At 34.5% G+C, this 12,649-nt stretch overlaps 1 protein-coding gene across 3 annotated transcripts; it reads left to right on the top strand.

Annotated features, from left to right (window-relative positions):
• Nucleotides 1–1,111: 1,111 nt before the first annotated feature.
• Nucleotides 1,112–11,054, top strand: LOC106663355 (protein rhomboid). Of its 3 annotated transcripts, none has more exons than XM_024229443.1 (9): nt 1,112–1,331; nt 5,573–5,636; nt 5,966–5,989; nt 6,060–6,215; nt 7,575–7,745; nt 7,818–7,957; nt 8,025–8,238; nt 10,043–10,156; nt 10,222–11,054. In XM_024229443.1, exons 2-9 carry the CDS (start codon nt 5,580–5,582, stop codon nt 10,414–10,416), a joined length of 1,071 nt encoding a protein of 356 aa, XP_024085211.1. In that variant the 5' UTR covers nt 1,112–1,331; nt 5,573–5,579; the 3' UTR covers nt 10,417–11,054. The 3 variants fall into 3 exon arrangements, with proteins under 3 accessions (XP_024085211.1, XP_014243641.1, XP_014243643.1); XM_014388155.2 differs by lacking the exon at nt 1,112–1,331 and adding an exon at nt 5,107–5,206; XM_014388157.2 differs by lacking the exon at nt 1,112–1,331 and adding an exon at nt 5,471–5,489.
• Nucleotides 11,055–12,649: the final 1,595 nt, after the last annotated feature.

Genomic DNA, 12,649 nt, shown 5'->3' on the forward strand with positions numbered 1-12,649 from the left:
AAATTCTAAAAATTAATAATAATGAATGATACAATTAATTAAGGTTTTTAGTTGAGATAAAAAAGTCAGTGTCACGAGCTGGGTTCGAACCCACGACCTTCGGCTAAATACGCCGCTCCTCTACCACTTGAGCTATTGTGACCTTGATCCACTCGGACACCAACCTCTCATCTCAACCACACCTTTAGAATTTTCCCTCCTTTTTGCCATTTTTCAAATGTCGTGTAATCGGATTCCATTCTCGGCGACGAATGAAATGACTGCCATTTGAAAAATGGCAAAAAGAAGGGAAAATTCTAAAGGTGTGGTTGAGATGGGAGGTTGGTGTCCGAGTGGATCGAGGTCACGATAGCTCAAGTGGTAGAGCAGTGGCGTATCAAGCCGAAGATCGTGGGTTCGAATCCCGCTCGTGCCATTAACTTTTTTATCTCAACTAAAAACCTTAATTAATTTATGATATTAATTGGTCAAGCGGACCACGAAACTTGTGAATTTAATAATGAATGATGTTGACCAGTTAATAAAATTTAAACGCTCGTGGAAATACTACAGGTTAAGCATCCAAGTCCCAAGGCTAATTCCTCTAACAAATTGAACAAAATTTTTTTGTTCAAAAAACAAAATTTTCACACGAACAGAAAATTAATTTTGAAAGTAATAAAATTTTAAACCGAGATTCATGAAATATACAGAATCCAGCGCCCTTTCTTGAATTCAATGAAACTGTCACTGGAAGATTTCTGAGAAATTTGATTTTTGCTAGGCCTGGAAATACTTTTCTTTTTTAACCACCTGCGGCATATTTTTTTAAGTTTTATTTAAAAACAGATTAGCATTTTTGATTTTGAAAAACGATAAAAACTATTGAAAATTGTATTTTCAAACGTTCGATTGTCGGTTCGTTGTCAGTTTTCTTTGAAGTAGAATCAAGACCATTATACGCAAAAATTTTGAATTAATAAGTATTTTTTTTCTTTTCTTTTTGTTTTGTTCATTTTTCGAGTGTTTTCGATTTTGGAAAAATTGCCAGCCGGGCGGCTTTTCTGTTTGTTTTTTAATTTTTTTTTCTCCCTCGCCCGCGCCTAAAAGGGAAAACGGTTTGAGGAAGGTTGCGGTTTGTTTCCGACGCCTGTATGTCAGTTGGGCTTGTCACTTGAACTCTTGTTGTTAGTTTTATGACTAATCGCGAAAATAAACTAGGCCTTTTCTTATCTGGTGTTGACTTCTTCAAAACCCGTTTTTTAAACAACGGTCAAGCCGTTTTTCGTCCCATTTATAATCCCCGTTCTGTGGACAGCCCCTCGTCAGAAAAGGATCAACAAGTTTAAAAGGTTTGTTCCAAAAATCATCACTTTTTGTGGTGTGAAATATAATTTTACACCGGTTTTCTAAGTTTATAGGCCATTAAAAAATTGTTTTGGACTTCATTTTCTCGTTCGAATAAAAACATTAAAATTAATTATTAAAACGCTAAATAATTTATTCAGGAAAACTATTTCTTTGATTTCTCTTGTTAAATAAGGAGGTCTGACGCATCCATTTTATTTTAATATTTTTCTATTTTTCCTCCTTGCAAAGGTCGTACAATTTACAAACAAAATAAAAAAACACACTGGGAAATTTTAATTCTTTTCACTGACACTGTTCTCCGTTCTTGAATTATTGTCGAAATTATAGAAGTTTGTCGATCAGTTTCAAGGCGTACATTACCCAACGCTAATCTGTGAGAGTACTTTGCGTTTTCTACGATGATGATTAATTTGGTCCTCACTGATCAGTTTGGTCTGTCATAACACCCAGACCAAAATGATCGGTAAAAATGAACACTATATACTCTGTGTGTGGTGTTTAGTGACTATTAGTTAATGATTATTCGAAGATCATGAGATGCGGTCTGGTGTGACGTAGGTTTTAGAAAAACATGTTCTTTATCGAGCCAACGTTTCGATCTTTCGATCGTGTCGAGAGTGTTGAGGGTATCTCACTGGCACTCTCAACACGACACACAAGAATGACACATCTACACAGAAAACAAACACTTTGAGCACAGAAGATGATCTCAATAAAGATAGAAACGTTGGCACGATAAAGAAAATGTTTTTCTAAAACCTACATCACACCAGACCGCATCTCATGATCTTCAAATAACTATATCTTCTAATAAATAAATAGAAATCAGAAGATTATTATAATATAACTATACTGAGGTCATATTGTAGTTACAGACTAGATAGTATAAACAAAATAAAGTGATTAGATTCTTTTGCATAAGATTCACTTAAAGTAGGACAAAGATATTTCATCACCACCCTACATACAAACCATACGACTAACAAAATTTAGGATTGATGGGGTACTCAGTATACTTTTGACCCTTTAATAGTTGAAAGTATAGCAGTTAGCAATAATAGCAATAATAAAACAAAGTAATAGTGTACGCTTGCTACAGTACGCTGATTATCTTAGTAACCCGTAAGTAACTCCTTGGTAACTTGTATTCCAATTAATTTGTTTTATTGTCAGAAGGTCAGCTGACCTTCCAATCCTCTTAAATACAATTATTAATTATAGGTCAGTCTCAACATAACTAATTATTTGTTTTTATTTCCTTTCTATGTCTATTTTTCTACTTAGGGTAAAAGTTTTTGTCTCACATTTTTCACGGTTAATTTTTAAGCTTTAATTCTAAGAATTCTCTAGTTCACAGAAAAAAAACTAGTACAGATTATATTAAAAATTGTAATTATTTATTAAAACTTCAGTATCAGGAGCATAGTAGGTTTTCAGATAATCTGATCGGCTGAAGCGACATCACGCTCAACCGACTTAGGATAATATAAATGCTTTTTTTTTGGGGGGGGGGCAAAGCTAAACCAAGTGTCCTGTAAAGAGAGAAGGTTGCTCGGAACTATTAAAAGTGTCATTTCTCAGTTCTGTTTGTAGATTGATTCTGCGCACCCAGTACTTTTCTGTACATAGTACCTACCTGTACCGTCATCACCACCTACGCCGATGATACTGTACTTTTGTCCTAAACCTCGAATCCTATCCAAGCTAACTCCAACATCCAAGAAGACCTTGAGCATGTCAAAGTGGAAAAAGTGGAGGACAAGACTGAGTTGTTCTCAATGTACGTTCAAATTCAGAAAAGTGTCCACTGTACATCAACAACAAAGAGATAACCGACTTCCATTCAAGTCAAATACTTAGGACTGTACCTAGTCAGAAGACTGAAATGGAATTCCCATAGAAGAATTAAGAGTCAACAACTCAACAGAATACTTGGACAACTACGAAGATTTCTAGGACCAAAATCTGTCTTGGCCATCAAAACTAAACTAGCATTGTACAAGATTTTCCTGCGATTTTGGACATATGGAGTGGAACTATGGGGTTCTGCCAAGCCATCCAACATCCAGTCCAACTAGTCCTTCCAATCAAAAATCCTCAGACAAATTGTCAAAACTCCTTATTATTTCACTAACCTCATTATCCACGACCTCAACACTCCTTATTGTCAGAACTGATCAGTTCCCAATTCCAAAAGTTTCACACCAACCACTCGATCCATCCTAACCCTACTGTCCGAGTTCTCTCTACGCCTTCCCATCCCAAGAACTCGCCATGTCGTCTTAATCGATGGTGGCATTGAGACCTCTTCGCCTCTTAACCCCTTACATGAATGCCAGCATTGGCTGATTCTCATGGCATGTGTCCTCTGGGTGCAGTGAGATCAATTAGAGTTGATTGTAAGAAGTAACATTTTATAATCACATTTGTAGGGTCCAGTGGAAAAATGATGAGGCTCCATTTTTTCAACAGTTGAAAAACACTAAATTTAAAGTTTCATGACTATTGGTGAAATTTCTTTTATGATGTTTGATTCAATAATTGTTATAATATTTAGAGTTCTTTCTGTGTAATTCTCATGATCCAAAAACCATTAAACCCTCATTTTGAACCCAGGAACAAATAAGAAAATACGATGATTACGAAATTTTATTATTAATTTCAAAGATGAACAGACAAAGTGAAACGAAAATTCTGAAATGATTTCTATGGTCATAATTTTATATTAATTATTGCAAAAACAAAACTGAAAAAAGTTAAAAAGCTCTAAGCTAAAAAGTTTTACGTTACTCATCATCTACCTCATAATCAAAATAAACATCATCCTGAGTTTCTGTGTCAAATATAATCCGTGACCAAATTATTGTAAAACCTCCTGGCATCTTCGTGAGTGAGAAACTTTGTCAGGTGTTGCAAGTCAATTTTCCCAATTAATAGGAAGGGGTCCATCGTAGGAGTTACGAAGCTGCTGTTTTGGTAGGGGGGTTTCTTCCCCCTTTTTTGCCGTTGTGGCACCCACAACACGTGCTTATAATAAGCTACACAGAACAAAGTGCATTGGTGTATAAGAGATATCTTCAAATATGGAATCGTTCTTGTGGAAATGGGACATTTCGGTTTGTACATCGGTACTGAATAATTCGTCCACGATTTGAAAAATTCAGACTTAGCGTGAGAAGTCTAATTTTGAATTAAAAAGTTACAGTTAAGTCGTACAGGAGAGCTTAACATGCAGCTTTGAGGGGTATGGACAATCGCAATTTTTTTTTCCAATAATTTGCTTACTCAAATCTGATATAAGTGCAATATGAGAGTCAGATGCCCTAACAACTCGCTCATCGCAGTCCCAATTCTGAAATAATTTTACAAGTTCTCCATTTCACAAAAAAATAAATAAATTAATAAAAAAAATAATAATTGTGTAATCGACTTGGTTAATCGTTCANTGTTTTAACTTAAAAAAAAAAAAATAATAATAATTGTGTAATCGACTTGGTTAATTGTTCATGGCCATACTGTTGAAACAAAATTCAAGATTAGTTTAAAATATTTAATTCCAATATTTTTCTTCCCATTTTGTTATTTAATTGCAATATGTTATATAGGACCAACTTCAAGGATTTTTTTTGTAATTTAATATAACAATGTAAAATATTCTAGTACTGAGACCCTTCAAATTTTTTTAATGAAAATGAAAATTGAACAAATATTATTATCTGGATACTGATTAGGCCTTGACAAACCTTGTTGGTGACTCGTGAGTTATATTCTTTTTATTTATAAAGCTGACTAATGTACAAAGCAAAAATTGGTAAACCAAGATGATCAAGGACTAATATTACTGTTGGTAATCATAGTACGTGAAACATTTGGTGATATATTGATAATCTTGAATGAAAATCCGTTTATAATTATAATTTGTGAAGTGTTTTTCATAATTTTCTTTCATTGAATATTAGAGTATTAATTTATTATTTGTTTTTGACTGTACCTTATCCCCTTTGTACTTGTAAGATTAGTCTAATCACAATTTGATTGTAAAATATCACAGTAAGATTCATATATTTCTTTGGGTAATTAAAATTGTTGGAAAAATAGAATAGGAATGTCAAAAAAAAAAAAAAAATCCATAAAATTTGGTTGGGTTTAAATAATATAATTGAACACAGATACCTTTTGTTTTTGGCATCATATTTAAAGACTAAATTTTATAATTTTACAGACTCAAAATGTCTTCAAAGAGAAACAGGAGGAAAGAGGAAGTACCATTGCGATACACCAAAAATGTAAGTGTGTATATTGAAATTAAAAAATTTACGCCAACTGTTTATATAAAATTGATGATTGAGTGATTGTTAAATTTCAACCTGGCTATCCTTGATAGTTTGGCTTGTCAGATGCTTTTTTTTGCGATTTTGCCATCTTCAGTGTGTCTCTCTGTCGAAACTTTACTGACCAGCCCAGAGAGGACAGGCAAACATAAAAAATCACCCCACAAGCCACAGGAGGAAATCTCACATTTACAGTTTAAGCTGTAATACTTAAATAGTTATAATTTTTTTTTTCTAAATAATTTTTATCTGATGTTCTCATTTTTTTTGTTTTGTTTTTAAAGCATTGGAATAGGATTTTCAACACAGTGAGTATTGCTGTATCGAGTTACACAAACATTTTGGCTGATCTAAATGCATCTGTTTGTTTGTTTTCAGTACGATCACGACCATGATGGAAAAATTCCTATATCCCAGTTTACGCTGGAACTAACCAGGGATAATAACATTGACCGTGATGTCCTTGAAGATTTGTTAAGGAAAGCAGATGAAAACGGCGATGATTTCATTACTTTTCCAGAATTTTATCAGTTGGTAAGAACATTGAAATAATATATTTTTAAAATTTTTTGCCATTACTTGGCAGAATCCTTGAAAAGATCCTCCAGATATCCCATCTTTGAAAGCTCCTATGCCATTCCATCCCATTAATTTAGGTTACGATGACAACGCTTATTCAATAGTGCCCAAGGGTGATAGACATTGTATCCTCCCTTAAACGGAAGGATCGTATTTGCAACTTACATTTTATTATCCTTATCTATCAGTCCAATATATTTTCAATTTCAACTTTCAAATACGAATCGGAACATCCTTCTCCGCCATCCATTATGCCGAAGTGGGTGTTCAGCAAGACAGCATTCTCAATCCCGTTCCCCATTCAGTTTACACCTCAGACATTCCTATTAATTCTGAAAGAACTGCTTGTATATTCAGATGATACTGCCATTCTTTCAACACAGACCCAATGGTGGCCTTGAGAAAACTCCATGACCATCTCTCCTGTTTGGAAGAATCGTTTTAGAAATGGAGGATTAGACTCGACAAAACCAAATTCCTGGAAATAACCTTCACCCTCTGTCTTATCCACCTCTTCTTCAATCTATAAAAACTCTGTTCCTCTCTCAGCAACTAATGCCATCCGCTATTTGGGACTTTATATCGACACAAAAGACTTCGACAACTGATCGAAACTGTCACTGTAAAACACCTCGTTAACTAATCACTATTACAACCAATCACTCCAATTCCAACCTCAAAAAATCAAGTCACTCTAGTCAAAAGTCCTCCAAACCATTGCCCGAGCTCCCTACTTACGTAAGTACTTACTTACTTTCCACACATTTCAAACCCCATTTGTCCTTGGAAACCCCAAGAAATCAATATAGACGCAGATGCATAAAACCCTGGACCCTCATCCCAATCGTCTAGGAATTGAACTGTGGTTTTTAACCTCCAAAGAATCCAGTCCAAAATCCTCCGAACCATTGTTCAAACTATTTTTTTTGCCACGTTACTACCCATACAGACCTTCAGATCCCATTTGTTCTTGAAATTGCCAGAAGTTGGTACAGGTGCCACGAAATCCTGGTCCCTCATCCAAATTGAACTGTGGGTTTCAACCTCCAAAGAATGTATTCTTTCCACTCCAAGATCCTCCCAACTTCTTATCTAACCTTACTATCCGCACAAACCTTCAAATCTCATTTCCGACTAACTTGCCTCACGATTTCCTCTTTGGTGAATAAAAACAGATACCCACTTGTAACAATCTAGCCCTGTTCTAACTTAATAATAATAAATAAAATAAAAATAGCAAGCAGTAAGAATAAATAAACTTTTACTGATTTAAGTTCAAGCAATTATAGTTTATTATTACATTGAAACTTTTAGATCAAAAGCAGAGAAGGGACAACGGTGAAAAGGATCTTTTCAAATTATATTATTCATACAATTCCGGGTAGAAGGCAAATTGTGAGATCTGATGAAATTGACGGGGAATACGAAGAGGAGTATTCTTGTACACCACCAACATTATGCATGATAATTGTTAGTTTAATAGAGGTATGTATGAAAAACAGTTGTTTTTTCCAAAAATTAATATTTAAAAAAGTCATGAGTTTGAATAATTTCCAGATAGGTGTGTTCATTTTTGATTTCTATAATCAAAGAGGTGCAAATGTTACCAATACACCTGCTTCACACCTATTTATATACAATCCCCACAGAAGGAAAGAAGCTTGGCGGTTTTTAACTTACATGTTTGTTCATGTTGGGTAAGTTAAAAATATATGAATTTTATTTATTTTTTAATGGGATTTTAAAATGATATAAATTTTACAGATTTTTTCATTTATTGGTGAACGTTGTTGTTCAACTGCTGCTCGGGATTCCGTTAGAAATGGTCCATGGCTGGTGGAGAGTGCTTGTAATTTATTTGGCCGGTGTATGCGCTGGATCGCTTGGCACATCAATCGCTGACCCTTCGGTCTATCTAGCCGGAGCTTCTGGTGGTGTTTATGCCATTATTACTGCACATATCGCAACTTTAATAATGGTAATGAAATTTTATTTTTAATTTTGAAAAACCCTTCGCTAGAGTAAAAAGCTCATTTTGCAATATTTAAAATCCTATAGCATAATTTTGGTAACATTGAAAACCAACTTGTTTTTCTTGGAATTGAAACAACCGGACCATACGTCTGTTTCCCGATTTTGTAACTGGATGAACCCACACTTTTCTTTGACTGGGTTGCCTCTTTTTTTGCCTCTCTCTTGCAGAAGAGCAAGCAAAAGAAGTGCTTCTGCTTCTTCGAGTTCTTACATTGCACTGACCTCCCGTTTGGAAGAGAAGTCGATTCCACAAGTTGCTTGGTGTGAAACCAGCCATGTCTTCACAAGGCAGTCAACTAGTTGAATCGACCAGACGACCTCGCCTCAAAGAGGTCTTAGTCTTAAGTAAAAGTCGACATCAAAAGTCAACAACATGCAATACACTGTCCCTCAAAGAGAAGCCACGGTTGATAACTCAACCGCAATAACCCAAATTCCCGGTCTCTCCTTGTCTGTAGTTTCTATACTCTTCTGAACTCTGGACTCTACTCATGTCTCTGCACTCCTGGAAGAACCACTCTTCACTTCTAGGGTCTTCACATTCCTGTTTTCTCTCCTTTCTCTTGTATCTACACTCCTAGAGGTGAAAACTTGTGTCGCTACACTCCTAGGGTCTCGGCTCTCCTTGTGTCTCTGTACTCGTAGAATTTCTGCTCTCCTTGTATCTCTTCACTCCTAGAACCTCCACACTCCTTGTGTCACTACACTCCTACTCTTCTTGTTTATTTGCACCATTCTGCTCTCTTTGTACATTTGCACTCTTTATCTCCACTTTCCTTATGTCTCTACACTCCTACTCTTCTTGTTATTTGCACCCTTCTGCTCTCCTTGTACATTTGCACTCTTTATCTCCACTTTCCTCATGTCTCTACACTCCTACTCTTCTTGTTATTTGCACCCTTCTGCTCTCCTTGTACATTTGCACTCCTTATCTCCACTCTCCTCATGCCTCTACACCACCCCTACATTCTCTGCTATCCTCATATCTCTGCCTCCTTGTCTCCTCTCTCCTTGTGCTTCTGCACTTCTAGAGTCTCCACTTTCCTTGTTTTTTAGCACACCTAACGTCTTCACCCACCCCATGTCTCTGCACTCCTAAGGTCTCCGTTTTTCTCATTTTCTTTGGACTCAGCTCTCCTCCACTGCTTGTCACTGCTTGTCAGTTGACTCCTTTCTGCTCGTTAGTTAAACTTTGACCGATTTGATTTTCCAATTCTCGTGTTTTATACCGGTTCTCTCGACAAGGGGGACCCTCTTGAAAATTGAGCAAATTCATGAGGCCTGGCAGTCAAAGCCCTTCCTACAGGGTGGGTCATGACTCCAGGCTGTTCAAACTAATGCATATGCAACACCCCCTCAATTCCCGAGAGCTTCTGTTATGCAGTCCTATCGTCAAGGATCAAAAATCCATCCTGTTTGTCCTATCCCTGTTTAAATATGAGAACTTCACCTTCACACATTTACTATAAATGATGCCATGGTGTCAAGTTCTCAGCTGTTTCAAATCTCTCGGACAATATCTGCCTGGTAAACAAGACAAGCGAATCAGGTCCCACAGTTAATGTGATTATTTATTGGAGCTATTCAGCTATTTCTACACCCTCTAGATTTTTGTTTCCTGCTTCTGGGTAGTTAATATATTATATTTACAACCTAGTATTTGAAAAAAGTGCAAAATTTCTTATGAACACTATTGTCTTCTGAAAATTACGTATTTATTATTTACTTATTTCTAAATTTGTTTCTAGAATTGGTCTGAAATGCAGTTTGCAAAGTGGCAGCTAATTGTATTGCTTACATTAATTACATTGGATGTTGGATCTGCAGTGCGAAATCGTTACGTTCTTCATGTTAACATGCAAGTAAGTACACGATGACACTTTTTCGTATGCAAATTCATCAATTTTCTTTTTGTACCTATATTTAGATTGGCTACGCTGCGCATTTAGCCGGTGCAATCGCTGGATTTTTGGTTGGAATATATGTTTTGAGAAATTTGCATGTAAGATCATGGGAAAAGACGCTCTGGTGGTTTGCATTGTTCCTGTACCTTGTTTTAATGGTCGCCGGTATAGTTGTTAACATCGTTTTCCCAAGTTATTTTCCAGAACAAACAGTTTAGTTGAATTTTTTTAAAGCTAAGTACAAATTTTCTGGGCATACTTTTTATTTTAAGCAAAAGCTCGAAGTTCATATTACTTTATTAATTTCTTATAAGGTTTTTATCTTCCTTTTATTGTCTGTAATCATAATTATGATGTGATTTATAATTTACCAATGAAAGCTTGGGATTATTAACATTTCTTTTTATGTACAAATTTATTGAGTATACATTTATGCAAATATATGCTTGATGTTCTTTTTGCTTTATTATGCATATCTTATCAGGTTTTTATTTTATTTTTATTACTATAATCATAATTATGATTCTAATTTTTTTATGAATTTAAATGTGTTAGCATCAATAAATTTATTTATAATAAATTGCTCAATTGCGGCACTGCTTCTCTGTTAGTGAGCAAGTGACGCTTGTAAGGTGTAGTATTCTTGGTTTGTATTTTTTATTATGTTTGAAACATAATTTATTATGTAATTGCATTTGATATGTTGATGGGTATAATTGCTCAGTGATGCCACGGCCGATTAGTGCCGCTTTTTTCTATCGACATTCGCTAAAACAATGTCTTAAATGTTTTTATATGTATTATCTTTTATATATTTGCTTATACATTTTTAAGAGTAATGATTATTAGCATAATTATTAATATTATTACATTGTTGTACTGAAATATTTAAATATAGTCAACTTTCAAAGATTATTTTTGTAATTGTTAGAAAGTAGTGGAACATGAGAACTCTTGAGATTTCAGTATTTCAAAATATTTATTGTGCGAAAAATAATTTACATGCACAACTTCTCACATTTGCTTGTTCACATAAGTATTATTTTTATTTTCATTTATTGCTATTAAATAATATGTTATTGCGCGAACTGAAATATGTCGGTAATTATGTTTCTCTTTTGAATTATATAACAATTTTTTTTACACTCATGAACAATTATTACTTATTATTATTGTATTATAGAATTATTATGTATCATAAACAGCTAGTTGAGAAGGTCAATTAAATGAGGTTGAAAGTTGAACTAGAATTGTGAGAAAATGATTCGTGCCTTATGTTCAATAATAAATACAAAGTATTAAGTAATTGTGATTTATTGTAAATGCAACAAAACAGTGCCTTCTTATTGTATGTAAATATGTCATTAAGAATTTCCTGTATGTGAAACGATAATAACCATAATAAAATTTAACAAAGAAAACGAACAAATAAAGCAATACCAGTCTATACTGTGATAATTTGTAGAAAGTGAAGTATTATTTGTGGTCTACATTTTGAAAAATAAATGAATCTTGTTTCTTGGATTTTGTTGTTTATTCTCTCCTTTTAATATATATATATTTATATATTTGAGTAATAATATAAAAGCTTTTTATTAACATGGATGTTGCAACAACTATCTGGGAAGAAGTAAAGAAATTAATAGCCATTTTGAAAACGATAGCCAAATGGTTTGTACGAAAGATCAAAACTGACTCTATAAAATAAACGGCTCATTTATTAACTATTTTGAGACAAATTTGGACATACAGCATTGTATTTTGGGGTTCATAAAAATATCCCAACCTATGACGTATACAATCTCTACAATCAAAAATCCTTTGAATCATCGTAAATGCTTCTTTCTATACAGGGTGAATTGCTACTCGTGCTACAAACTTCTCCAGTAGATTCTTCACCCTAAAATGAACAAAAAAGTTCATATTGTCCATGGTCCGATTCTCAACCATTTCAGAGTAATTTCGCTTTTTATCGATTTTGAAAGATATCACGTCCTGGCGTCGGAAAATCGTGATATCTTTTAATCTAAACATTTCTCTGAAAATCTAATAGCACCGTTGAAATTCCCGTTAATTTTTCAATAAGAAGATGACGGTGGCAAAATGTTTGGGCTAATTTTTTGTGTTTTATTTCAGCCAGAACTACAAAAAGAGTGGAAAATTGTGTAAATCGGAAAGTGTATAAAGTAATCCAGAGTTTCTAATTTTAGTCTCAGAAGGCAGCAAATTTGAGGAAAACTACCTGATTTAATAACGCTTCCAACGCACTCGTCATTTTCTTATTTAGTGGTTGTGAGACCAAGATGTTGATGACAAAAAGAGAAAAAATGGTGGTTCAAGGATTGCTAATGTTTGAGAGTGACTTGCTACTCGTGCTACAAACTTCACCAGTAGATTCTTGACCCTAAAATGAACAAAAAAGTTCATATTGACCATGGTCCGATTCTCAAC

The sequence above is a fragment of the Cimex lectularius genome, unplaced genomic scaffold, assembly GCF_000648675.2.
Source record: "Cimex lectularius strain Harlan isolate CLEC.00 unplaced genomic scaffold, Clec_2.1 scaffold361, whole genome shotgun sequence".
Classification (NCBI taxonomy): Eukaryota; Metazoa; Arthropoda; class Insecta; order Hemiptera; family Cimicidae; genus Cimex; species Cimex lectularius.

Excerpts from the sequence above, each read along its gene's own strand:
- LOC106663355 (XM_024229443.1), top strand. The coding sequence starts at position 5,580 with ATGTCTTCAAAGAGAAACAGGAGGAAAGAGGAAGTACCATTGCGATAC. Across the intron at positions 5,637-5,965 it reads CATTGCGATACACCAAAAAT|CATTGGAATAGGATTTTCAA; the intron begins GTAAGTGTGTAT and ends TTGTTTTTAAAG. Across the intron at positions 7,746-7,817 it reads TAATTGTTAGTTTAATAGAG|ATAGGTGTGTTCATTTTTGA; the intron begins GTATGTATGAAA and ends AATAATTTCCAG.